The 27,203-nt window shown below is 38.5% G+C and overlaps 1 protein-coding gene across 2 annotated transcripts in view; it reads left to right on the top strand.

The window, feature by feature from the left end:
* Positions 1–26,909, top strand: part of LOC126319999 (DNA repair protein REV1) — a 146,455-nt gene extending 119,546 nt beyond the window's left edge. Inside the window, exons 11-12 of one of the 2 annotated variants that reach the window (XM_049993745.1) lie at positions 5,122–5,393; positions 26,433–26,909. In XM_049993745.1, coding sequence (XP_049849702.1) covers positions 5,122–5,393; positions 26,433–26,541 — 381 coding nt within the window. In that variant the 3' untranslated portion in view covers positions 26,542–26,909. Of the gene's footprint in view, positions 1–5,121; positions 5,394–25,984; positions 26,269–26,432 lie in introns of those variants that run through there. The other variant, XM_049993739.1, reaches the window with a different exon arrangement.
* The last annotated feature ends 294 nt before the right edge of the window (positions 26,910–27,203 follow it).

The following is a 27,203-nucleotide window of genomic DNA, read 5'->3' as shown; positions in this document are numbered from 1 at the left end:
TCCCCTAATACCCACGTGCCCCGGCACCCAGCAGGGCTTCCTATGAAACAAATCATGTGGTCTACAAGCTAAGTTGCAGTCACTGTATTTCAGTTTAAATCGGCCTGACAACCATCAACCTGACGTCCACATGAATAGCCACTGACTAACCGTGGCCTAGAAACAACTGGACCACCAGTTTCTCAGCACAGTGCCTAACACAGCGTTCTTCATTTTAATCACTGCTTCACAGTTTGTTGCCATTTGGATCCTTCCTGCAAACGCCAGCTTTTATGAATTGCTCAGATGGAAACTCTCCCTGCAATATATCCTACATTCCCATAACCCTTGTTGTCTCACCCTTTGTTAATAACTGTCCTACACCCACCTATTTCCATCCCTGTCCTCACTCCAGCACTACACAGCCTTCTATCCACCCACCCCCACACCCCCTTCTCAGCCTCCATCCAACCTAAGAACTGCACCTAGCTGCCCTATCTTCTCTCCATCTTGTGTCTCTGTGCTCCCACAAGCGGTGGTTTACCATCCCCAACCCCAATCCTGCTATTCCTTCCCCTCCTCACCTCAGCCTTCTCTGCACCCCCACCATCCAGATTGCTTCTCCCAACATGTGCAGTCGCTCACAGTCTGACCTCGGCAGCCAGAAACATTGGTTGTGTGTGTGTGTGTGTGTGTGTGTGTGTGTGTGTGTCCGTCCATACACATTATCTGTTTCAGAAGAAGACATTCTTGCCGAAAGCTAATGTGTTTAGTAGTCTCTTTGTGCCTCTCTGCAACTCACCATCTCCACTATGTGGTGGGTAGCAATCTATTTTTATTATTAGATTAATTAATACAAAGATCACTTAATAATTACATTTTGCTGTATTCCTGTTATCTTCTGACAAACTTATCTATTCAGTGCATCCTCCTTGTGTACACTGTGATGCTCCATTATTTCATTGTATATTCTTTTCAAGAAATTTGTGTCTGTTGCAGTCAAATCTGCCAACAGCTTCCACTGAAAAATTTTCTTTGGCCGCTATGGCCTGGCATTCTCAAGAAATAACCATATCACTCTTCTCCAGAACCTGCAAAACTTCTCCCTCATTTTCTTCACCGTTTCCTACTCAACCCAACGAGCCACTTTCCTAGATGTTGACCTCCATCTCAAAGCTGGCTACATTAGTACCTCTATCCATATCAAACCTACTAACCACCAGCAATACTTCCACTTTGACAGCTGCCACCCATTCCATACCAAGAAGTCCCTTCCATACAGCCTAGCCACATGAAATCATCACATCTGCAGTGATGAGCAGTCCCTCTCGAAATATATTGAGGGTCTCACTGAAGCCTTCACTGACCGTAATGATCCTCCCAACCTTGTACAAAAACAGATCTCCCGTGCCTTATCTTTCCAATCTCCCACCACCTCCCAAAGTCCTACCGTCTGGTTGCAGAGGAGCATTCCCATCGTAACTCAGTACCACCCAGGAAGGGAGCAGCTGAATTACATTTTCCATCAGGGTTTTGATTACCTCTCATCATGCCCTGAAATGAGGAATGTCCTGCCCACTATCCTTCCCACCCCTCCTAACGTGGTATTCCGCCGTCCACTGAACCCACACCATATACTCGTCCATCCATACACAACCCCTGCTCCCAATTCCTTCCCTCATGGCTCATACCCCTGTTATAGACGTAGATCAAAGACCTCACCTATCCCATCAAAGGCAGAGCTACCTGTGGAACCAGTCATGTGGCTACAAGCTGGGCTGCAACCACTGTGCTGTATTCTATTAGGCATGACAACCATCAAGCTGTCTGTCTGCATGAATGACCACCGACAAACTGTGACCACCCTGTTGCTGAACATGGTACCAAACATAATATCCTTCAGTTCAATGACTGCTTCACAGCCTGTGCCATGTGGATCATACCCAACAACACCAGCTTTTCTGATTTGCGCAGGTGGGAACTTCCCTGCAATATGTCCTACGTTCCCGTTATCATCCTGGCCTCAACCTTCGTTAGTCACTGTCCTCACCCATCCAGCCCCTTCCCTGTTCCCATTCCACTACTATACAGCCATAATTTCACCACCACACCCAGTCTTTTTTTTCCTCTTCTTTTCCGATACTTCCACACATCCCACCCACACCCCCCACACCACTCCCCCTCTCCACCTTTACCGTGCCCTCTGTCAAACCCTCAGCACTTAACTGGCTGCTACCCCAGCCATACTATCCTTCCCCCTCCCTGCCCCAGCTTCCTCCTTACCCCCACCCAGTCGCCACTCCCATCATGCACTGGTGCTGCTGCTTACAGTGTGGATTCAGTTGCCTGAGACTGCAGTCGTGTGTGTGTGTGTGTGTGTGTGTGTGTGTGTGTGTGTGTGTGTGTGTGTGTGTTTGTTGTTGACAAAGGCCAGTGGCTGAAAGCTATTATGTGAGTGTCTTTTTGTTGTGCCTATCTGCAACTTAGCATCTCCGTTGTATGTTGAGTAGCAATATTTCTTCTCATAACATTGTTACATTCCATCCTGGATTTTCCATTGTTTCGTTTGAATACATAGTTAAAAATATCAGTGTTTGCTTTGCTACCTTCAATTTCAATTCCTGTCTCATTTGCTGGGGTGTGGACACCAACTTTAGTGCTACTAACAGCCTTTACATACAACCAGAATTTCTTTGGATTTTGTGAAAGAGCATTTCACAGTTTCGTCCTACAGTAGCAATTGAAGGCTTCACACATTGTTCTCGTGCAGGCAAACATATTTTATTCAGCATCTCTTTATCTATAGCCCTTTGCTTTGTATTACACCTATTATGCAGTAATCTCTGTTTCTACAGAAGTATCTTTACAGTGACTGTATTCCATGTAGGGTGACTCCCATTATGAACAATTGTACTGGGTACATATCTGTCTAGTGCATCGTCAATTATTCTTTTAAGCTTGAGTCATACTCTACATTCTCATACCCTGCCTGAAAGTTTCAAGTTCCATATTGAGATCTGACACTACTGATTTTTTTATCTAGTTTGCTGAACATATATTTTTCCACATTTTTTAGTATTTTGGTAATCATTGTTGCCACAACCACATCATGGTCATTGATACCAGCTTCGATGTGGACATCTTCAAAGATGTCACGTCTATTTTTGCCTTTGGATCCAATATATTTCCATTGTAAATGGGCTTTCTATCTACCTGTTCTAGGTAGGTTTCAGAGAAGGCATTTAACAATGTTTCACAGGATGTCCCCTATCATGCCCACTACCAACGAAACTAATTTTATCAATTAATTCTTGGATGATTAAAGTCTCTTCCACAGATGCCAGTAAGATAGGGCAACTTATGTACAAGTGAACTGAGGCTTTATCCAAAATTTTCAATTACATCAGGAGATGAGTCTGGTGAGTGATAGAAGGATCCAGTTACCATTTTATGCCCATCTCTGACACTGAGTCTTATCAACACAGTCTCAGTTGCAGCTCCACTTTCTGTCTCTGTGGATTTGAGTTTCTTGTCTACTGCGACAAATACACTGTCTCCATTGTGATATACAATTAAATGTTCCCCAAAAATTTCTCTGCTATCAGTTTCAGGGGCCAACCAGCCTTCTGTACCTAGTTTTATATGTGAGCTTCCCTGCTTTTCAGGAGCACTTCATACTCTGGCTCTTAGTTGTTTATGCATCAGCAGTTAACTAATAGAATTTTAATACTCTCATCAAGGGGTCACTATTCATTTCAGGTTTTTGGTTTTTGCTAGACTCATTTGTCATATTCATGATATAAATATTGTTGAATCATGAACTCAAAAGTCGTCTTGTTCGGGAATGGCTTGACCATCAACAAAACTTATAAAAGCACTTGTACATCATTAATAATTATTTTCATTTCTCCACAGCTGTTCTTCTATCTTCAGAGAGCCACTTCTATGTATAAACTCAACAAGATGGGTGACATACTGCAACTTTGTCTCAGCCCTTTTGTGCCATTAATGGGTCTAGATAACTTTGACTCTGTCTTAATCCATACACCATCATCTATGTACATTTCAGTAATATTCTGTAAAAGATGGCCATCCATATCTATGTTGTTTATGGCTTGCCGCATTTTTGTTTAGGGACAGTGTCATCAGCTTTAGCTAAATCTACAAAAGGCAATGTGCAACTCTTCCCTACTGCTGAAATTTCTTCAACAGACATTGTAAAATAAATTATCTGTACAAGATCTATTCAGTCTAAGCCTATGCTGGCCTTCCCCTATGTGGTGGCCAACATTCTGTCATATTGTCTTATATATGATTTTGCCAAATAAGAGCCTCATCGTGCAGTTAACGCTAATGGTTTATAGCAGTTAGTTTCTCTTCTTTTCACTTTCTTGAAAATGGAAGTCATTTATGATATTCTCTGTTCTGATGGAATTACAGTCTATTGACAGCAGTTGTTTGTAAGATGTATTATTATTTTCTTCGGATGATTGACCATTCTACTATTTAGCTAATGCCATATTCAGTTCCTCTGTTGTAATGGTCATATTGCAAATAGTTTCTTCAGTCAGTTAGATCATCTGTATAATGTCTGTAATTGTCCACCACACTTCTGTAATGTGTGATCTCGTATTAAACTCTCACTTTCAATGCATTTCTGTTCCCACATCTAGTTCTTCTCTGATTTAATCCTGTTCCTTAACTCCTGATTTATTGTTTGGTAATTTTATGTATCTTGAGATGATTTGGTTGATAACCACTTTTGTATAAATTTTTTGTTTTTCCAAATCAGCTTTTTAATGTCATCTGATATTCAGGTATCTCATTATGCATAGTGAAGCCAAGACTCCTAGGAGAGTAAAACCAGATGTCAAATCCTGGTCCTCCAGGTTGGGTCATTTAGTCAGCACCCCAATAGCCAGAAAAGCTTTCCAAGTTTTCAGAAAATAAAGTGAAGCCCTAGAACTTGGGATTTAAATATAATGAGGTTTTAAGTTGTCTGTTTTAATATGAATACACTGAAACATATAATTTTCCATGTTTACCTTATGTTGTTCATGCAGGAAAGATATCAGTGTTACTGGTACTGTTTATACAAGTGTCAAACTCTATCCGAATCTTGCTAAGAAATTATCTTTCCAGGTATTACTGAAGTCAGAGACGGCACAGAAAACATCCTTAGAGAAACAAGCAGAATCAGATGAAGAAAAACAGCAGATTTCACATGAAACCAAATGGGATATTTTTGATGTTACTTTAAATGTAAATGAGCTGAGAACATTGATACGTGAATGGGTAGCCACGGAGAGAGAGCCAAAGAGTATTGATATCAGACTGTTCACAGATCTTCTTTGCCAAATAGTCAAGGAGAAAAATATAGAAACTGTGGATTTGTTGTTCAGATGTTTGTACAGGTAAGTAAATAATGCAAGAAAAATAACATTTCTTATCAAGTTACCTAATAATGAATCAGAATGAAAGACTAATTACACCCTAATGAACAACTGACTTTGTCTCCATAAGATGCACAGAACAGTTTGATATTGCATGCAGCTGTATTATTGTCAGACTGGCTGGAGGACTTAAGACACAAAGGATCATAAGACACATACTGATGACCCAAAACATCTAACATTTTTTGGACGACAAGAGACAGCATCGTATTGAGTTCCAAGGCTCACACATCTCTCAAATCAGTTAACTTTCACATTGTGTGTAGCGAATCCTCTTCTCTGGGTAATCAGCTACATCGATCTTCCAAAAGCTTCTTCCCCGAAGACTATGGCTGGTTAAAGGAATTTATTAAACTACTTGTCTGTGTGTGTGTGCGTGTGCGTGTGCGTGCGCGCGCGCGCGAGCGAGCATATACCAATCCTTTTTTCCCCCTAAGGTAAGTCTTTCCGCTCCTGGGATTGGAATGACTCTTTACCCTCTCTCCCTTAAAACCCACATCCTTTCATCTTTCCTTTTCCTTCCCTCTTTCCTGACAAAGCAGCCGCTGGTTGCGAAAGCTCGAAATTCTGTGTGTGTGTTTGTGTGTTTTATTCATTGTGCCTATCTACCAGCGCTTTCCCGCTTGGTAAGTCTTGGAATCTGTGTTTTTAATATATTAAACTACTTCTCTGTTCTTGAAATAATTTAGGTACTCATAGAATACTTTTCAGTTCAGTCACTTTATATTAACTTTCACAGATAATAACTTCTGCAAGCTAACATATCCCTTAAACATTAGACTCATTTACACATATTCAAATTGCATACATGTGTCTTGCTTTATTCATAGCCAAGGCATGAAGTAATTCAAAAGTCTCTAGTCTCAAGCAAGTCCAATACATGAGTGAACATAGAAATCTATATTCAATTGTTCATTAGTCTTTTTACAATCAACACAGGCACTAAAGAGCACAGAATACTACATAAACTTTCCTTGTTCTTCTCGACCCATATACGGAAACTCTGTGGACCATACAGCAGGTACTTGTGTGCCACCGTTCATCTTGTTTGAAACGGTGGAAGGCCAGGTGGTTCTAGAATTTACTCTGAAATTCTCGAAGCACTACATCATATTCCCTCCCCCCCCCCCCCACCCCCCTCCCCTTAAATTGAATACACGATATTTTATACAATCATTATGTAAATTTATATCACATACTGTTGCAACAGTATACATAGCAACAAAGATCTTTGTACTCATTTAGAATAAACTCTAGCTAATCTTTCATTTATTCTACTCTCACTCTATTTTGACATCATTGACATATTCAATGGCGATCTGGTAAGTTTTCCTAATATTTAGGATTCGTTAGGACTCTGTCGCAATTCCAACCGCAAACTCCAGGTTTTCATGGGGTTTGAGTATTTTATTCTTTATTCGGATTCGTTATACTGCTTCTTTACTATGCAGTGGTCTTATTATTTATAAACTTTTTGTAGTCTGGAGGAACTCTGGACAAAATAAAAGTGTTCCTATAGACACTCATAAAACATAATGATACTAGTGAAGTATAGAGTTCAAACTTACCAGAATAATTACTACAAAATTTTGTCACTTTTGTCACAATACTGCCCTTTCCCTCTAGAAACAGTACCTATACCTCACATACAGGTTGATCCTATGAGTACCCTTTCTCCTTCCGTTTTGGTAGATACACCCTATTCTTAATTCCTATTTTCCTATGGTACATGTCAATCTCCTTCTTGGTGTCGTTGTCTGCACAGTATAGGTCAGCCTTTCTTAGGTCTGCCTATCTGCCCTTTTCATCCAATACATGCGCGCTAGTATACACCTTTGTAAACAAAATAGAAAGAAACTTCCACATAGGAAAAATATATTAAAAACAAAGATTCCAAGACTTACCAAGCGGGAAAGCGCCGGCAGACAGGCACAATGAACAAAACACACACACACAGAATTACTAGCTTTCGCAACCGATGGTTGCTTTTTCAGGAAGGAGAGGGAAAGACGAAAGGATGTGGGTTTTAAGGGAAAGGGTAAGGAGTCATTCCAATCCCGGGAGCGGAAAGACTTCCCTTTCCGCTCCCGGGATTGGAATGACTCCTTACCCTTTCCCTTAAAACCCACATCCTTTCGTCTTTCCCTCTCCTTCCTGAAGAATCAACCATCGGTTGCGAAAGCTAGTAATTCTGTGTGTGTGTTTTGTTCATTGTACCTGTCTGCCGGTGCTTTCCCGCTTGGTAAGTCTTGGAATCTTTGTTTTTAGTATACACCTTTGTGTACACTATAATTAGATATTACCTGGTAAAATTAAAATCTACTTCACAGTTCACTCTTGCTTTTTCATACTTCTCTTTTATACCCTAGAGTCCTCCATTATTCATCCACTTCTACGTTTCCTGTATCTACTCTATGCCCGCATACATTATTCAATATATAATATGCTTGCTTAGGTTATAAGAGTCCCACTACCCTACAAGTCATCAGAATATTTGTTAGACTGACCTCTCTGGCTTATGTTCTCTTTCCTTATTCACGCTTCCTACTTAGGTGTACTCAATGTAAAATTATCATAGTTTTTATATCCTTATGTACCTATGCGATATAGAATTGTCATTGTTCTTATGCATATATTTCCTATATATACTTATTAATAAATAGCTAGAAGATAGTTTTTCCAAATAACTAGGCAATGTGTTTCCTATATATACGTATTAATAAATACCTACAAGATAGTTTTTCCAAGTAACTAGGTAATGTAGAACCATCACAATAATCAACCATAACTGCATATTTGTCTATGTGCACATTCCTTCCCCCTGCAACACTTGACAACACATCCTTTTAATCTGTACTTTCATTGTTTGCGCCTTTGTTTTATGGTGTGTGTGTGTGTGTGTGTGTGTGTGTGTGTGTGTGTGTGTGTGTACTTGGAAATGTGTTTGTGTAGCCTGATCCTTCAGCCTACTTATATGAAATAAGTTGAAAGTTATTGGAAACCACAGAAAATAAGGACGACTTCAGTGAGAAATGAAAAAATAGAAATGATTGCTAAGATCGAAGAAGAGAAATAAGATAGCCCCAAAGACAGGAAACCCTTCCCACCCCCCAGTACTTGAGTGAGATGACATAGGAGGTATGATGTTAAACGTCTCCTGCAGAACGGACATTCTCACCTTCACCTCTGAAGTCCCCAAAGAAAAATCTTAGCAACTAGTGTTAGTAATCCTTGTACTTACACTACCCACCCCTTCCAAAACTAATACAAACCCTCCTATCCACTTCACATCTCATAAAAGATATAAAATGTTCTATAAAAATAGAAAATTATACACATAGTTGTTTAGTCATTCAGTTTTACTATACTTTTATACACACATAAAATCCTCTAGATTCCTTTTATGTCATCTCGACGTCACTCGGTTTAAATAGTACTATCATATTATACCTTTCACTCAAATAATATTTTATTCTTTTCATTTCATGTCTAGAGATCACTGTTCATCTGTGATTATCTTAGTTTTTTGTTTTACCATCATATCTGGTTTTCTGCATACTAAAATTATAGGATTGTTTAAGAATTCAAGAATGAATTACAGAATAGTTTAAGATTTGAAGGGAATTCTGTGTCGGAAAAACTTGCACAGAAGAAACACTGAAAACAACTAGGGATGCAATGGTCGTCACTCCATCCATTACCACAGGACGTTAATGTCCCTGGGAGGCATACAATTTTTTCTCTTTTACTTTGTATTTTCCTTTTTCTGATCCTGTTATATAGTCTACTAAACCTAAGGCTTTGGGATGTACCACTGTTTGCAATCGGTACGGTCACTCATACTTTTGAAAAAAAGTATGTATTTCTTTCTTCAGGGCAGAGTTCTGAAGATGCTGTTTTACTAGAACTAGATCATTAATGTTGTACCAAGGCTCGACAGCCTTATCATTATATTTACTCATTCGTTGTTGTGCTCTTTCAACCAAGTTCTTAGAAACTATTGTTTGATTAAGTTGGTAATGAACAGTAGGTTGTTCTGACCACGTGAAACATTTAATAAGTGGTTATCCCACAAAAGGTTTTCCTATTACTTCCAAAGGGGTTAATCTAGTTGATAAATGTGGTAATTCATTTAGAATAAGCTCAAAGGCATTAACATTTGTTGCCCATGACGTGTGTTTTTCATGGCAGTATCTATGGCATAATTTCCCAATTTCTTTCATTACCATTTCATGGAGGTTGGAAGACAGATTATAGTTGGAGACTAATTGACGAATATCTTCCCACATTAAGAATTCTTTGAAGTCGTTACTAACAAATTGTGGTCCATTATCGGAGATGAAACGTTTTGGTTTGCTCACCTCGAGAAAGTATTGTTGCAAACAGTGGATCACTGTTGGTGTATTTGCTTTCTTAATAGGATACAACTTAACATACTTAGACCAACACTCTATGAGGACAAATATGTATGATACTCCTCTCTTCCCTTTCAGAATTGGTCCGAAGAAATCTGCTGCTGTAAGATCTTGTAATGCCTTAGGAATGATTGGATACATTTTGTATGTAACATGAGTGTTACTCTCTTTTACTTTCTGACAGTTTTCACAAGTTCTAATTAAAGATGCTGCCTTATGTCCTAGCTTTTTGAAATAATAGAAGTTGTTCATGTGGGCTATACACTTTTTAATTCCGAAGTGTCCATACCCTGTATGGACATACCACACAATTTCTTCCTCAATCAACTTCGGGATGCATAAACGCCACCATCGAGATGTTATACTGTCTCCCCAAAATAAATTATTCCCTATAACCTTCCATTTGTCTGCTTAATTAGGAGGTAAAGACTTTCTAATAGACATAGCATATATTTCTGTTAAGTAGGGATCATGATGGATGTTGTCGGTTATTCTTTGAGCCATTTCTTGTACCCTGTTGTGTGGATATTCTACTGTCATAAAATTAATTGCACAAATTATGACATGTCCTTCTGTATGTTTTAACTCTTTCATATCTACAGCTAATCTAGACAAAGTGTCAGGTACAATATTTTCAGAACCTTTTACATACTGTAATTTAATGTCATATTCATGTAGGAACAACATCCGGTGCATTAATGTACTATGTAATAAGCGACTACTCATTAAAAAAGATAGCACTTGATGATCCATATATACATGGATCTCTGATCCCCATACTAATGTTTGGAATTTTTGGATACTCCATATATACTGCTAATAGTTCTTTCTCTGTGGCTGTATAGTTTAATTCTTGTTTGTTAAGACTTCGGCTAGCAAAAGCTATAGATTAGAGATTTTTACTTTCCATACCTGGATGGTTGTAGTATAGGTGATTCTACCAGTGCTTTTTTCACATTTTCACATGAATCGTTGGTCTCTTGGTCCCAAACCCACGGTATTCCCTTCCTTAATAAATGTAAGAGTCTTGGATCATTCAGCTCTTTACTTTGTATATATATATATATATCTTCTATAGTATCCAGCCACGCCAATGAATTATTCCCTCAATTGTCTTATGTTTTTAGGTGGTGGACACCTTCTATGCATTCTGGATCTGGTCTAATCCCTTGCACCCCTACAATATGCCATAAAATCTTAAGCTCTTGCTTCACAAAGTGTGATTTGGATAGTTTTACTGTAATACCTTTTTCTTTAAACCTTTTCAAGGTTTTACACAAGGTCAGGCAATGCTCTTCCCAGGTAGATGAGATTACGAGTATGTCATCTACATATATTATTAAATCCTTTAACAACTGCCTTCCTAACACCTAGTCCAGCGCATGTATAAACACAGATACCGAGATATTTAGTCTGAATGCTTACACATTAAAATGATATGATTTCCCATAGAATAGAAGTGCTGTATATTTCTTTGATTCAGGGTGTAACCTAATTTGCCAATATCCAACAGTCAGGTCCATTGTGCTAAAATGCCTTGCTTTCTCAAATCTGGACAATAATTCATCAATTTTAATTGGTCTGTCTTACTCTGTCTCTATATTTATGAAAAGTACACACTTCTAGCACTAATCACAGCCCCCCCCCCCCCCCCCGTAACTTTTTTACTACTACCAAGGGATTATTCATGACGCTACAGTTGTGTCCTGTTATGCTATTGTTGATCATCTTGTCAATTTCTTCTTTAAAAGCCTCTTTTAGAAGTACTGGTATTGGATATGGCTTACAGAAAAATGGACCACTATCTTTGATTTTAAATTTACATATATAACCACTAATAGTGCCGGGGCGATCGGAAAATACTTCTTCATATTCCATTAGAATCTTATATAAATCTAGTTTTTGTTCACCAATTAATATTGGCGATTCATTTACTTTGCCCTGTATGTCCACTCAATGTGACACATGACTTACCTTTTCAATCTCTGGCGACAAGTGTGCTGTTGCTGTTAATCGTAGACTTTGATTCTCAGTTGTTTGTTTACCAACATAGCTGTCCGTCGCAGACTGTACACAATATTTGTAGTCGCCTTTACCAAAATAAAGAAGATTCTCCTCAAAATTTGATATGACATTAAATTCTGATTGCCAATCTAGGCCAAACAACACATCCCTATTGATATTTTATACTACTAACAGTGTCTGACGAAATGGGATATTCCCAATATTGCAGTTCACCTGGTTCTCGTGTTTTACGACTTTACTCTTTGTTCCAGTAATACCGACAATGTATACTCCCGTTACTGGTAATATCAGTAAGTGGTGGTTAGTTCGTAATGCGCTAAAGAATGTTCTAGACATCAGTGACACCTCACTCCCGGAATCTATTGATATGTTAACTTTAAAATCTTCCACGTTTCCTAGTATTATTGGTTGTGGATTTATGGTAGTTGAGCTCGGTTCTTCCAGTAACAACCATTCTTTGGTGGCATTTTATGTGTGAAATTAACATACTTATAAACTAGGCCTCCTAATGTATTTCTACGACCTGGGCCCTGGCCCTGGATCCAGATCGCACTATGTTTTCCTCATTACTGGTAATCACTGATTGGTTACCGGATCGGGGTATTACGTTACCACTTTGTACTCAATTACTGCGTGGAACAAATTCTTGTGACATTCCGGGGCCTATATTCGAAGTTGGATGCTTCTTTAGGTAATTTTCGTTACCCTTATTCCGGTTACATTGGTGTACTCTAGCTATGTTGGCCTCATGTCTCTTAAAATTAATATTACTATTATTACTACCTCTTCTGTAATTCTGATTTTCACTTTGATGTACATTTTTGTTGCGGTCATTGTTTAGGGCATCAGATGTGTCTACAAAAGACAACAGTTCTTCTACTGTTTTCCACCCACTACAGAGTATATCTTTCCTAGTGTAAACGGGTAAACATCTTATTAGAATTCAAACTAACCCTTCTTCCTCCATGGGGCTTATCGACGTACTTCGCACTTGTTAAATGCCAGTAAAAATACTTTCTCATCGTACCCCATATACTGTTATAATACATAGGATCTCACAAATTAGATATTAATTTTTCTTGGGCACTAGCTGACCAATACTTCTCCTTAAACTTTTCTGGAAATCTGTCCAAGATTAAACGTTCTCGATGTTGACTGTGCCCCACTCTGAATTCCCCCTAAAAGGTACCCTATCGCAAATTCAATCTTCTTTCATTCTTCCCAGTTTTTTGGCAAGGCCTGGTTCAAATGTTTCAGAAAATGAGTAGGATGTACTTCCCCATCTGGCTTAAACTTCGAAAACTGTCTGGAGAGTCCAGAATTTGCTCCCCATTGTAGACCTGTCATCACTTCACTAGTTAATACTACATTTGGAGAAGTCACTCTGTTATCTACTTTGTCCTACATAAGTTTGAATTCCTTCCGCAGTTCATCTACACCCTTCTTGGCATTACTAAATGGACTGATGACCTCAGATGTTAAGTTTCATAGTGCTTAGAGCCATTTGAATATTACCAAGCTCAAAATAAAAGATTGGAGATATGTTGTCAGAGGTTACTCTTGCGGCAACTTTTCTGTCTATCATCTCTCCTACCTGTTCCTCCAGATTACGGATATTTATTATGTCTGAAGTAGCTAGTTTCTCTTTAAAATTTCTTTCCACATTGTCAACTCGTGTGTTAACGCCTGCAATTTGCGATTAGACTATAGGAATTAGTTTGTCCTGCTTTTGAACATTTTCCTTTAAAATGTGTAGCCTTTGTTTTACAGCATCAAATGTAACATTACATACACTTTGAAGTGATCCTAGTTTTTTGCTCAATTAGGACTTTACACTATTACATTCATCTTCAGTATCAAATTCTAGTCTCTTTGCCAAATCCTGAAATTGGTTACTCTGTGTCTAGTATCTCCCACCGCAGAAGTCGAACATGTGCCAGAACAAATGGACGTGGCCAGCCCATAGAGGGCTCCGCATCTGCAGTGGTCTTTCCTCACTGGGGCTCTCGCGCAGCGAGGGTGCCACCGCCACACCACGTGCAGACCGCGGCCAATAGCCACTCTCTCCGGTTTCGTATATAGGGACCTGGGTCTCTCCGTTCGGCTGCCAGGTCCATCTGCACATGCACATACAAATAGGCGATGCGCAGTAGAGCATATTTGTTTATCCCACTCACCTCTAAAATATCGGGTGTTTGAAACGGTGGAAGACTGAGTGGTTCTAGAATTTACTCCGAAATTCTCGAAGCATTACAAGCATTGTGACCACTTGATTAACAGGGTATTGGTCCACTTTTGGAAGATAGTACTACAGCAATTCTGCGTAGTACAGATTCAACAACTCCTTGATAGCATTCTAAGGTATATGGTACCATCCCAAACAAGTTCTTTCAGGTTTACATCAAGGGAGAGGTTGAGTGATCTATTGTCTTCAGCTTCAACACCAGGCTGCCTCTTAAATGGCAAAATTTAAGTTAACAGTTTAACATTTGAAGTGGGAACTTAGGTTTGGATACTGGGTTAGCATTCGAGAAGTGCACGATTCAAACTCCCATCCAGCCAATGAGATCTAAATTTTTGTTGGTTTCCAAAATCTCTTGCAAATGCTCCATCTCTTGAAAAAGCATTCTGCTAATTTCCTCCTCGTTTGTGTGCTAACTGAACTTGTGTGCCACCTTTAATGACGTTTTTGTCAATAGGACATTACACATTAACCTTTCTTTCTTCTTTGGATCAGAACTTTCTGCGATTAAATTTTCTCTGTCAATTACCTTGCATTTTCTTTCACAACAGGGGTATAATAGCCTCAGTCTTCACAGCCTTCAGCAAATGTTATCATTAAACCAGAGTTGGACTCTGCTAATTATTATAAATTGCACTCTGTATAAACACATACCTGTTTTGATAATGGCATGTTTCAGTATCACTTACAACCTATAACATCACTACCTCTGGTACCTGCCAGTTTGGTGAAACTTTCAAAAATTCAGATTTGTTTATAGCCAGGAGATTTAAAATATTTTTCTTGCACGTGAGTTGTCATAGTAGATACTCAAATCAGTTTATCTATAAACCATTCAGTATTACTTTTCCTACCTGATAAAAGGAGAATTAATATAATCCCCAAGTTTTACCATATGATCTAAGTGTTTCCGTACTACCAAAATTTAGCCTGTCTTCAACTCTGTAAGCAATGTATCTGGATGTGACAGCCAGTATAAACATCCGATTACTAATAAAAGCCCACCATTGCAGGTTACTCTTTTCCACATGAATGCCCCACTTGGATTCATTTTGGACATCACTAGACTTATTGTTTCTTTTTGTTGCTATAAACCTTCACTTTCTGCGGCACCAATCTGTTTTTTGATATATGTTCCATGTTTTGTTGAAAATTTCTCTACATTTTACATAAAGTTCCAACCAATGTCAGAGCACAGTAATTTGTTAGTCACTGTTATAAACAGGATAGGTGGGGTAGGGGAATAATAAAGAACTTAGTAAGTAGTGTTATAATGTTATCAGAATACACACATGATAATTTTTAATAATTGGTTTCTCATGTGACAGGCATTTTGGTGAACCTAAAATATCTCCATCTGCATTCGAAGAAAGTTGCCTACCATATCAGGTGTTTCCAGTGTATAGGCACACCTGACCTATCCAGAGCAACTCTTCTGTACCATCACTGTGAAGCACTATTTGAGGGGCCAAGTCCTAGTTCACTGTAGAACCAAAACCCCTGATGTAGACCCTCCACTTCTTTTAATAGCAAACAACATTGATTAGTTCCCAGAATATAAATCAACGGGCGTTCTGAGCTTCCAACAAATGAAGTTAGCTGTCCTCACCACATTGGCCAGTGTCCATAAAGTATTCTCTCAGACACCCAATGGCAGCTGTCATTGGAGCTAGTATAAACAGTGATCTGCATATGACCTGTTGCACCTTGCAGACAAACCTCCCATGATACACGGTAGTGCACAATGCGTTCGTTCCTGTCTTGTTCTGCTTGTACGCCTCTCTTCCAATGCTATTCCATTCCAGTAACTTCTGACATGAGTTTGGTCCCTTATTTTTGACAGGTTTGACGGTGATGAAGGATTTCAGGGCTCACATCACTCTCAAACCATGGGCACTGATGACCACGTAGTTGAGCACCCAACAAAACCAAACATTATCACCTTCAAACCAAAGGCCACACCTAACTTTTGCTGTGCTTTGCCTCACCCTGAGATCAGCAGACAAGGAGAAGCTGAGCCATATGACATGTTTCCACTGATCAGCCATCCAGGGCTTATGCTCCTGAAACCATGTTTACGCTTCTTTTTGTTGCTTGTTGGCACTAATGGTTTCAGTATAGCAGCCCGTCCATGAATATTCACTTTATGGAGTTCTCGGCAGACAGTATTGGTAGGATTGGGGTCTCAAAGTCACTTCAGCCACAGTAGTTTTGTGTTGTTTTGACACTATTTGTATTAGCGTTTGATGATCTCTGTCATTTAGTTTTGATTTGCATCCAGTATTACGTTTATACAATGAGGTCTTTCCATGTTTTGTGTAGGCTGTCATGACTGTTGAAACAGTTGCTCTTGAAACATTAAATAAGTTGGCTGTCTTGGTTACTGATGCTCCAGCTAATCGAGCCCCCACAATCTACCCTCTTCAGAACTCTGTTAGGTCTTTCATTGTATGTCAGCCTCGACCTCTGAATGCAAATACGAAGTGTGCACTACCCATAAACAACCTGCATTGATGCTTAGTCCACACTGAACACTCACAGTCCAGTGTGACAAGTGCCTTACCTGCGTTGCTGACTGTCAAACACAACCATCCCGTTACTACCACTTTTCACATTATTTTGCCTATCCCCTTTACATCTGTACTCTGCAAATCAACATGAGGTGCATGGCAGAGGCTACGTCCCATTGCAGCAGTTATTTTTGGAATGTGTCTGTGCATGCAGTAATTATTCTAATCTTATCCTCATGATCACAATGTGAGCGATACGTGGGGGGGGGGGGGGGGGGGGGGGGGGGTTGTAGTATAGTCTCAGGTTAATCATTTAAAGCCAGTTCTTTTTCAAATTTTGTTTATCGACTTTCTCGGGTAGTTTACGTCTATCTTCAAGAGTCTTACAGGTCAATTCCTTCAGTATCTCTGTGACACTCTCCCACAGATTAAACAAACTTGTGCCCATTTGTGCTGCCCTTCTCTGTATACATCCAGTATCTCGTGTTAGTCCTATCTGCTATGGGTCCCACACACTTGAGAAATATTCTAGAATCGGTCATATGAGTGATTTCTACGTAATCTCATTTATAGATTGGTTACACTTCCCTAGTGTTCTACCAATAAGCCAAAGTCTACCAACTGCTTCACCCGCAACTGAACTTGTTTGATCATTCCATTTCATATCCCTACCAAATGTTACATCCAGGTACTTGTAGGAGATGGTCGATTTCAACAGTGACTCATTGATATTGTAGTCATTGATTACGTTGTTTTTTATTTTGTGAAGTGAAAAATTTTATATTTCTGAATATTTAGAGCAAGTTGCCAATCTCTTATCAAGATCTGACTGAATATTTATACAGCTTCTTTCATATAGTACTTCATTATAGATAACTGCATCATCTGCAAAAAGCCTGATTACACTATTGGTATTGTTTTCAAGGCCATTAATATGCAACATGAACAGCAAAGGCACGCCCAGAATTACTTATACGTCTGATGATGACTCTGCACCCATCCTTACTCCAGTCACAAATTTCACTTGATACCCCATACGATCATACTTTTGACAATAAGCGTAGGTGCAGTACTACGCTTCTTGGAAATCAAGAACTACTGCATCTACCTGGTTGCTTTGATCCAAAGCTTTCAGTACGTCATGTGAGAAATGTGCGTGTTGTGTTTCATATGATTGATGTTGTCTAAATCCGTGCCGGTTGGCATTGGGGAGGTCAATCTATTCAAGATACTTCATAGTGTTTGCACCCAGAATATGTTCAAAGAGTCTGCAACAAATTGATGCCAAATATATTGGACGGTAGTTTTGTGGACGACATCTACTGCCCTTCTTCTCGGTGGGTGTGACCTGTGCATTTTTCTAAGAACGGGGCACTTTTTTTTTAGTGTTATCTATGATAGATTATAATTAAAAGAGGGGCTAACTCAGCGTAGAGTCTGACAGGGATTCCATCAGGTCCTTGAGCTTTGTTCAATTTTAACAATTTCAGCTGTTTCTCAACACCATTGATACTAATACTCATTTCATTCATTGTCTCAGTGGTATGAGAATTAAATTGGGGCAACTGTCCTGGGTTTTTCTTTGTAATGGTACATTTGAAAATGGAGCAAAGCATTTCAGCTTTTGGTTTGGTACCATCAATTTCAGTTCCTCTCTTTCACTTGGAAATGGACACTAACTTTGGTGCCACTAACAGCCATTTCATATGAACAGAATTTCTTTGGGTTCTGTAATAGATTATTGCATAATATTTTGCTACAGTAGCTATTGAAGGCATTGCACATTCCTCTCTTGACGGCCAAACGCATTTCATTCAGCGTCTCTCTCTCTCTCTCTCTCTCTCTCTCTCTCTCTCTCTCTCTCTCTCTCTCTCTCTCTCTCTGCTTTGTTTACACCTATTATGCACTAATATCTGTTTCTACAGAAGTTTCTTTACAGTGACTGTATGCCTCTGATTATGAACTGTTCTGCTGGGTACTTCCTCTACATGTTCCTGTCCCGTGCTGAAAGTTTCAAGTTCCTCATTGAGATATGACACTGCTGGTTTTTATCTAGTTTGCTGAATATATATACCTTTCTGCTTGATTAAATTGTCCCTTGTACTTTGGTAATCATTGTTGCCAGAACTGTGTCATTGTCACTGATACCATTTTCAATGTGGACATCCTGAATCAGGTCTTTTTGTTGCCAATAGATCCAATATATTTCCATCATGAGTGGGGTCCCTGACTATCCATTCAGGGAATTGATTTAGTCAAGTTTCACAAGATGTCTTATCACGCCAACTACTAACAAAACTGTAATTTTCCCAATTGTTGGATGACTAAGGTCTCCACCATTGATTATAGTATGATTGAGGAACTTGCATGTGTATGAACTGAGATTTTCTCTAAAGTTTTCTGTTACATCACAAGAAGAGTATGGTGGGCAATAGAAGGATACAGTTACCTCTTTATGCCCACCCCTGATACCGAGTCTTGCCTAAACAGTCTCACATGCAGCTTCATTTTCTATCTCACTGGATTTGAGTTTCTTGGCTACTGTGACAAATACCCCACCTTCATTTCCCGTTAGCCTAGCCTTTCGATATAATCTTCACTTTTCTGCAAAAATCTCGCTGCTGTTAATTTCTGGTTCTATCCAGCTTCGTGTACCTAGTAGTATGCAAACTGCACTGTTTTTTCATAAGCGCTTCAAATTCTGGCACTTTTTCGTGAATGCTTTGGCAGTTTACCACTAGGAGGATTTTATTTCTCTCACTTGTTGGAGGTATTTCTTTCAAACTTACACTGATATTTCTGGATTTCCTAAAGCTGTCGTTATCTGGATTGGATGGAGAGTTGCCTAATCTAAAAAATGCTTTTGCAAACCCCACATACAATCAGGTACCTGTGTTTCAGCCTCTGATGGGTAGTGCACACCTGAGATATTTATTTCGGGGGACCTCACAGTTCTCAACTCGAGGAAGTCGCAGCTTAGCTTGTCACAAAACCTATGAAGTCTCTGGTCCAGTCCTTCCACTCAACTCAGAACCAAAGGGCCAAGATGAGTTCTGGGGACAATGCTGCAAATTGTGAGTTTCGTTGAAACTCCATGCACAAGGCAGATCTTCTCAACCTTCTCTCTGTCACTGGTATGACCCAAGAATGAGCTCAGAGCCCAGATGACAGCCATAGTTTGTTCCAAAGTGCACCACAATCTGCAGTCGGTTGCACCCTGTTCCCTCAATGGCTTCTGGAGTAGCCTCTTCAACATGTTGAATGAGGACCCCAAGCATACATACAGAGTGCATCTGGTGTTCTTTCCTGTCTGTTACTGCCTTTTCCCTTAGGGATCATTTGCTGTACATTTGAATTGTCAACAATTAACAGATACCTACCCTTTTACTTTTGCCCCCTCCTGACACCGGGCAAAACAGGTTTCTCCAAAACAAGTGAAGTGAGTCCCATTGGCTCAGTTTCAGTGAAAGGTAGCACATCAGACTTGTTGATTAAGGGGAGTGGTACAACACCCTGAGTGGCCATCCATCCTGTACTGCATGCCCAGATTTACCATTGACATGCCAGTCTCAGTCAGCTGGATGGGTAATGACAAATTGTGTGCTTTCTGCAGAGGAGATAGGATCCACAGGAGAGGAAGGTACTTGAGGTACTTTTGCTGCAGGTGTCACACGTACATGACTCATGGAAGCTTTTCCAACACAGTGATTCGCAAGCACTGCCAATCATTTGACAGTAGGCAAATCAGGGCAATTTCCAGCTGCTTACATACATCAACCAACTTATCCAATGTTTGAGAACAGCATACACAGTGGGCTGCACTTTGGCTGGTGCAATGTATTACAAGGCACTGAAAAAATAACTTTAAGTCCACTGATTGTCTTTTAATCTGTTGATCTAAAAAGTTGCTAATTCCCTATAAGAACTAAATCAGGGACACAAACTGAGCTTCCTATTAAGGCAACACAAAGCCGGCCGTGGTGGTCTCGCGGTTCTAGGTGCGCAGTCCGGAACCGTGCGACTCCTACGGTCGCAGGTTTGAATCCTGCCTCGAGCATGGATGTGTGTGATGTCCTTAGGTTAGTTAGGTTTAAGTAGTTCTAAGTTCTAGGGGACTGGTGACCACAGCAGTTGAGTCCCATAGTACTCAGAGCCATTTGAACCATTTTTGAAGGCAACACAAAAACATATAGGAAAAAATTACTAGTGTACTAAATGTTTATGTTAATTATAGTTGTTAGCAAACTGGAAAACAGAGTTAATTTACGATAAAAGCAGGTGATATATAGGGCAGCTCCTCTTTTAATGGAAAACTAGATGTAGCACAATATGTTAGTTAGAAAATCTTCTGCAGTAACTGATTTGCTACAAGTTGCTCATAGATTATGCAAAGAAAAGTCTCAAAAATGCATGTTTGTTTGTATTGATATACAATGAAATTCAGGGTTGATTTATTGTTCGGCTGCACTGTGAACCACAAACAGTAATTTGCTACGAAATAAATGACGTATCCAAAATACTTGTACCAATATTTATGAAAATATACTTTTGTAAGCATCCAAAAATTCCCTAACTAACATATTTCTCAGGTCCAGTTGCCTTTTGTAACATTAGAGGCAAATGTGGAAATGAAGATGTCTCTAATGTTATACATAAACACCTTAAATCATGGTCTAATGAACAAAATTGGCTGTGACACGATAAATATGAATCAGTACAGCTTTAGTGGTTCTCATTGATTGTTAGTTTTAGCATCAATCAACTGTGGAGCTCAAAATGGTAAAAAGTTATTGGTAGTTTATTATTAATACAATATACAGGTTAAGTTTCTATCATTTTCTTGTCTGTAGCTCAGTCAGTAGTGGACTTGCCCGAAAAAGGTAAAGGTCCTGAGTTCGAGTCCCAGTCTGGCTCACAGTTTTAATTTCCCAGGAATTTTCATACCAGTGCACAGTCTGCTGCATAGTGAAAAATTCATTCTGAACATGTAAAAATCTTTATCTCAATAAATATTCTACAAAAGTAGCTGATTAATGAATAACTTTATTGGTTTCTACTTAATCATTCATTCTACTGTATTAACTTTGATGATAAATTATATGAAGCTACTGTAACATCTGGAAGGCAAATTTGGTGAGAAAATGACATCCTCCTTTTAAAAATTTTATTTTTTGATAAAATCTGTCTCTCTATGGTCTGAAGTACGTACTGTTTCTGTTTCTCATTTCTTAGAAATTATTATTTTCAGTTTAATAACTATGTGTAGATTGTTAATGATTCCTTCATTTTCATGCCACTGTGAGGAACCTGTCTTAAAAAACTCATCAGTCAAGTCAAATCTGATAAAAATGGTCTTATTTTATTAGAAACAAAATATGCAATGCCATTATTAATAATTTCAGAGATTTGATAAGTTACTTGTATTCTTACTATATTTTCATCTGCCTGTCCTGCTTCACCCTTCAATGCAATGAGTGTTTTCATTTTTCTATTCAGAAGACTATAGGATCACAGATGGCCAAAGCAACAGAATATGAGACAGGTACCAAAAAATATTTTTTTAGATTTGTAAAGCAACACCAAACACATGTCAAGCACAGACTGGTGTGTGTAAACTTTTGGAAGAACTGAAATTTTAAATTTGGTACTTTAAGTTCAAAAAATACACACAGAATCATGCTGATACATACACAGTTAATGAGAAAATACAAATATGATAAGCTGCATTTTCTTCTTGTGGTGGTGATAATTAAAATTCAGCATGGAACATAAATGTGTTCAAGTCGTAAACATCGCTTTCACATTATAAGACAGGCTCTAGAGCATGGAAAGATACTGTGATAGTGTTGTTCTTAAACTGTCTTGAACAAATGAAGGATTTGAGATACATCAGTTTAATCTGAATATTCCATGACGTTATAGGGTTGAATTCTAATATGGAGTTTATCCAAATAGATTGCAAATGAAGAAATTTGTGTTTTTCAAAAAAGGTATAAGCTCTTAAAAAAAATTTAAAGTGCTCCCATATTTCAGTTTCAGGTGCCAAAAGAAAGCACCTAAGTACAAATCATTACAGGTACTGAAAGCTGGCTAAAGCCGGAGTTAAGAAGGTTGTTCAGGAACAATAGACGAAATACAGTTGGTGGTGTGTTAGTAGTAGTCGAACTTGTAGTGAAATTGAAGAAGATAGTTCCTGTGAGTTAGTATGGGTAGAAGTTTTACTTAACAGGAAGACATTAATAACTATTTCCTTTTACTGATCCCCGATTTAGTTGATACAATTGCTGAAAAGTTTTTTGAACACTTGAGTCTCATTTCAAGTAGGTACCCTACTCATACAGTTGTAGTTGGTGATTATTTTGATTTACCCTCAATATATTACCAAAAATACATGTTTAAAATCGGTGGTACACATGAAATGCCATCCAACATTGTACTGAATGCTTTCTCTGAAAATTATTTTGAATGATTAGTTATGAAGCGAACTTTTAGTGTAAATGGTTGCAAAAACATACTTGACCTCTTTGCAACAAATAATCCTGAGCAAAGAGGAAGCATCATGATAGATACAGTGATTAATGACCACATGGTCATTGTAGCAGGATTGACTAGCTTAACATCTAAATCTATCAAAAATAAATGCAAAATATATCTGTGTAAAAAAGCAGATAAAAATTCACATGATGCCTTCCTAAGAGAGACAGCAATCGAGAGATATATACCAAATAAATAAATAAGAGATGGTACTAATCCCACATAGTACACGAAACAGGTCAGAACGCTGTTGTGGAAACAACGAGAAAAGCTGACCAATATTAGAAGAATGAAAAAATTTCCAAGATAGCTGACATTTTACTGAAGTCAAAACCCAGTGTGGACTTCAATGCGATGTGCTTTACGATAGTTTTCTAAACAAAATTCATCTCTTGAAATCTTGTATGTAAAGTACACCAGTGGCAAGACAATATACTCGCTGTGCAATAGCCATGGTAATGTTACCAATGGCTGTGCTACTCATGCAGAGTTACTAAACATGGTTTTCAAAAATCTGAATCAAGGGCAACCTCAAGGTGGTGAAGCAGCTTAAATCACTTAGTAAAGATGCGGGCCTCCACTCCAGATAGTATACCAGTTTGGTTCGTTTCAGAGTACCCTGATACAATAGCTCCATACTTAACCATCAAATACAACCGCTCACTCGGAAAAAGGTCCATACCTAAATACTGAAAAGTTGCACAGGTCACACCAGTACTCAATGAAGAAAATAGAAGTAATCTGCTGAATTGCAGACCCAAATCATTAATTCTGATTTGCAGCAGGATTCTGCAACACATGAAGTGAAGTGTTAAAATATTGTGAATTACCTCTAAGAAAATTATTTGTTGACAGATAGCCCACCTGGATTCAGAAAATGAGTGCTATCGACAGGGGATCTCGGATTGATTTCATATTTTTAGACTTCCAGAAGGCTTTTGACACCGTAACTCACAAGTGACTTCAAATCAGATTGTTTGCATATGGAGTATTATTTCAGTTGTATTACTGGATTCATGATTATCTGTCAAAAAGTCGTAGTTCATAGTTATTGACAGAAAGTCATTGAGTAGAAGTAATATTTTGGGACCCCCAAGGAAATGTTGTAGGTCCTCTGATGTTCCTGGTCTATATGAACGAGTCAGGAGACAACTGGAGTAGCACTCAGACTGTTTGTAGATAATGCTGTCATTTACAGTCAAAACCAATTGCAAAATGATTGAGAGAAGATACGGTGAAATAATGAAATGTGTGAATTCGTCCACTAAGTTTCGGTTACACAAATCTTACAGCCATCAGTTTAATTAAATATTTACAGCTTACAGTTAAAAATAACTTAAACTGTATTGCTCACGTAGATAATGGTATGGGGAAAGCAAACCAAAGACTGCATTTTATTGGCAGAACAATTAAAGAATGTAACAGTTCTACTAAAGAGACAGCTGCACTACACTTGTCTACCCTGTTTTGGAGTGTTGATGTATGGTATGGGATCCGCATCTGCTAGGGTTGATGAAGGACATCGAAAAAGCTCAAAAGGACAGCTTGTTTTATATTATTGTGAATAGAGGGGAGAATGTACCACAGCTATGATTGCCACCACATATGTGTGGTTTTTTTTTCGCGGCAGGATCTTCTCATGAAATATCAACAAACTCTCTCCTCCAATTGTGAAAATATTCTGTTAGTGCCTATCATTGTAAGGAGAAATGTTCACTGTCATGAAATAAGAGCTCCCGCAGAGAGATTTAAGTGCTCATTTTTCCCAAATGCTGTTCAAGACTGGAACGGTAGGGAAATACTTGAAGGTGGTTCCATGAACCATCTCCAAGGCACTTGATTGTGCACCAAATAGTAACCTTACTCACTTCAGTTAATGGTAACAGTAAATCTGCAGTTTATAAGAACAGATCCATTTCCCCCAATGTTACAAACCATATGGAAAGTGCATTAGCCTGCAAATTTGTGGTCAAAGCGAATGCCAAGGCTTGATATTGTCATTGATGATCCACAAGGCCAGTGCTGGGTCCATTCCACCATTGTGCCGATTGAAATGGTGACCACTTGAGGTAAATCTTTCTCAAGTTAAGGAGACTAAGAACAGATTGTGGGGCAGTTATGATCTGATGTTCAGACCATATTTATCTGCACATTTTTAAATGCAGTATATACTAGTGGAAAAATGCTCCCATTTAAAAGGCTGACAGAATAATTGAGTACCAGCTGCATCATTCTGGCTTCCTCAACGCCTTTAAAAACTTTCCCACACAAACATATTCGCACTCCTTTGAACATGCAGCTCACATCTCACTCCCAAGAGCTCTCGTAACTGTAACTTGCTCACACCCATTAGTCAATTACTGTAAGTTGCTCATGCCTAGGTATGAACTCCAGAAAAATCCCATTTTTGTGTGTGGAATTTTGGAACATATGCTGTACATTAACTTGTTGCATGCATACTGATTTAGATGTGTGATAATAATCTTTGACAGGTTGTTAAGTTTTGAAAATGAAAATACTATTGATAGTTTCAAACAATATTAATATTGAAACTGCTTTACAGGTTAAAACAATGTAGCAAGTCAGAACTTGACCTCACAGAATTGCATTTTACAGGCACTGTTCTTACTCAAGATAGAATAGCCCTTGTGTGCATTTAGAAAGTAGGAAAGATTCACTAGCAGGTGGTTACTTGATAATTGTCCAAATAGGTCACTGCATAAGTGTGTTACCCAAGCTACAGTCCAAACAACCATATAATTTTAAGAACTTTGATTTTGAGAAAACTTTTATTCACATTGATATGGTGTTTATCTTTCTTTGCAGGTGCGTATCAAGGAAAAAAAATTGCATGTGGCAAAATGCCTATCTTGGTATTCTAAAAGGTGTGCAGAAAGTAATAATAGAAATATACAAAGTGAAACTCAAATTACCAAAGGATTTTTTGTGTGAAGATGGATGCACAAACAAAAGTAATAATCTGTCTTAATGCCAGTGCGAGTGGGTTGGGGGTAGGAGGAGGTGGATCCATCCAATATGTGTCAATGTCCTAGTCTGAATGCTTATTTTCACCCTGTGTTTTAAATAAAGATAATCTCTTTTAAATAGAATTTGTTGGCTCATTTTTAATACAAAAACTCAGTAACTACCAACTGAAGCAGTGCTCTGTTCGGTGCTTTATTTTAAAAATGGATCATCCAACCTGATGATAAAACCTTTCACATTGATGAGTATGACCTGACATAAAAATTCAAAATTTTTTACCATTTTACAGATTCTACGAAAGCCTGCTGACAAGAAGACTAATCTATTTACAAAATAATACTTTTGTAAAGGAAGTTGTTGTTCTTTCATTATGGAATAAATATTATGTAATGATTTGAAGATGCAGACCATGTCTCATGTGTTTCCGTTTCAGTAGTTATAGTATCACATTTTAAGTTGTCACTTTTTCAATTGTACATATGGACTTCGTATTTTGGATAGTTGTGCTTGCACCCACTATGGTTAGGCGAAATTCTAACGAGAAGCACTATTATGTGTTGCTTCCCCCTTCCCCACGGATGTGTGGAATATAACATGGTGTAAGCATAGCAGTATTTATTGATATTACCCAATGGGGTGAAATTAACTAATCACCAAATAATGAAGTAAAGTGTTTATTTCAAAATAAAAGAACAACCTATGCAGGAATATGGCTTCCTTCAAGAATTTTACAATGGCTGTGAAACAATACAATTCATATTCATTTTAGTAAACAATCATTCTCAAAGTTTAATCATTCACTTTTCTTGTCCAGTTTATCCCCATGTACCAGTGATATATGTAGAATTTACTAAAAGAGAAGAAAACTTACGTTTCGTAGCATAATACCTCAACAAGATTCTTGATGTTTATAGTGTCATCAAACATATCGAACAACTACTCCTTGGAAAGAGGGGGGGGGGGGGGGGGTGAAAGAAAGGTTTTTGTAGAATAAAAATGAGAAAAATATGAAGAATTTGCACAACCAAATAGGCAGAAAAAGGTCACAAATAAAATCTTA

The sequence above is a fragment of the Schistocerca gregaria genome, chromosome 2, assembly GCF_023897955.1.
Source record: "Schistocerca gregaria isolate iqSchGreg1 chromosome 2, iqSchGreg1.2, whole genome shotgun sequence".
Taxonomy (NCBI): Eukaryota; Metazoa; Arthropoda; class Insecta; order Orthoptera; family Acrididae; genus Schistocerca; species Schistocerca gregaria.
The sequence above is the reverse complement of the archived record's forward strand: the minus strand, read 5'-3'. Positions and strand labels throughout refer to the sequence as shown.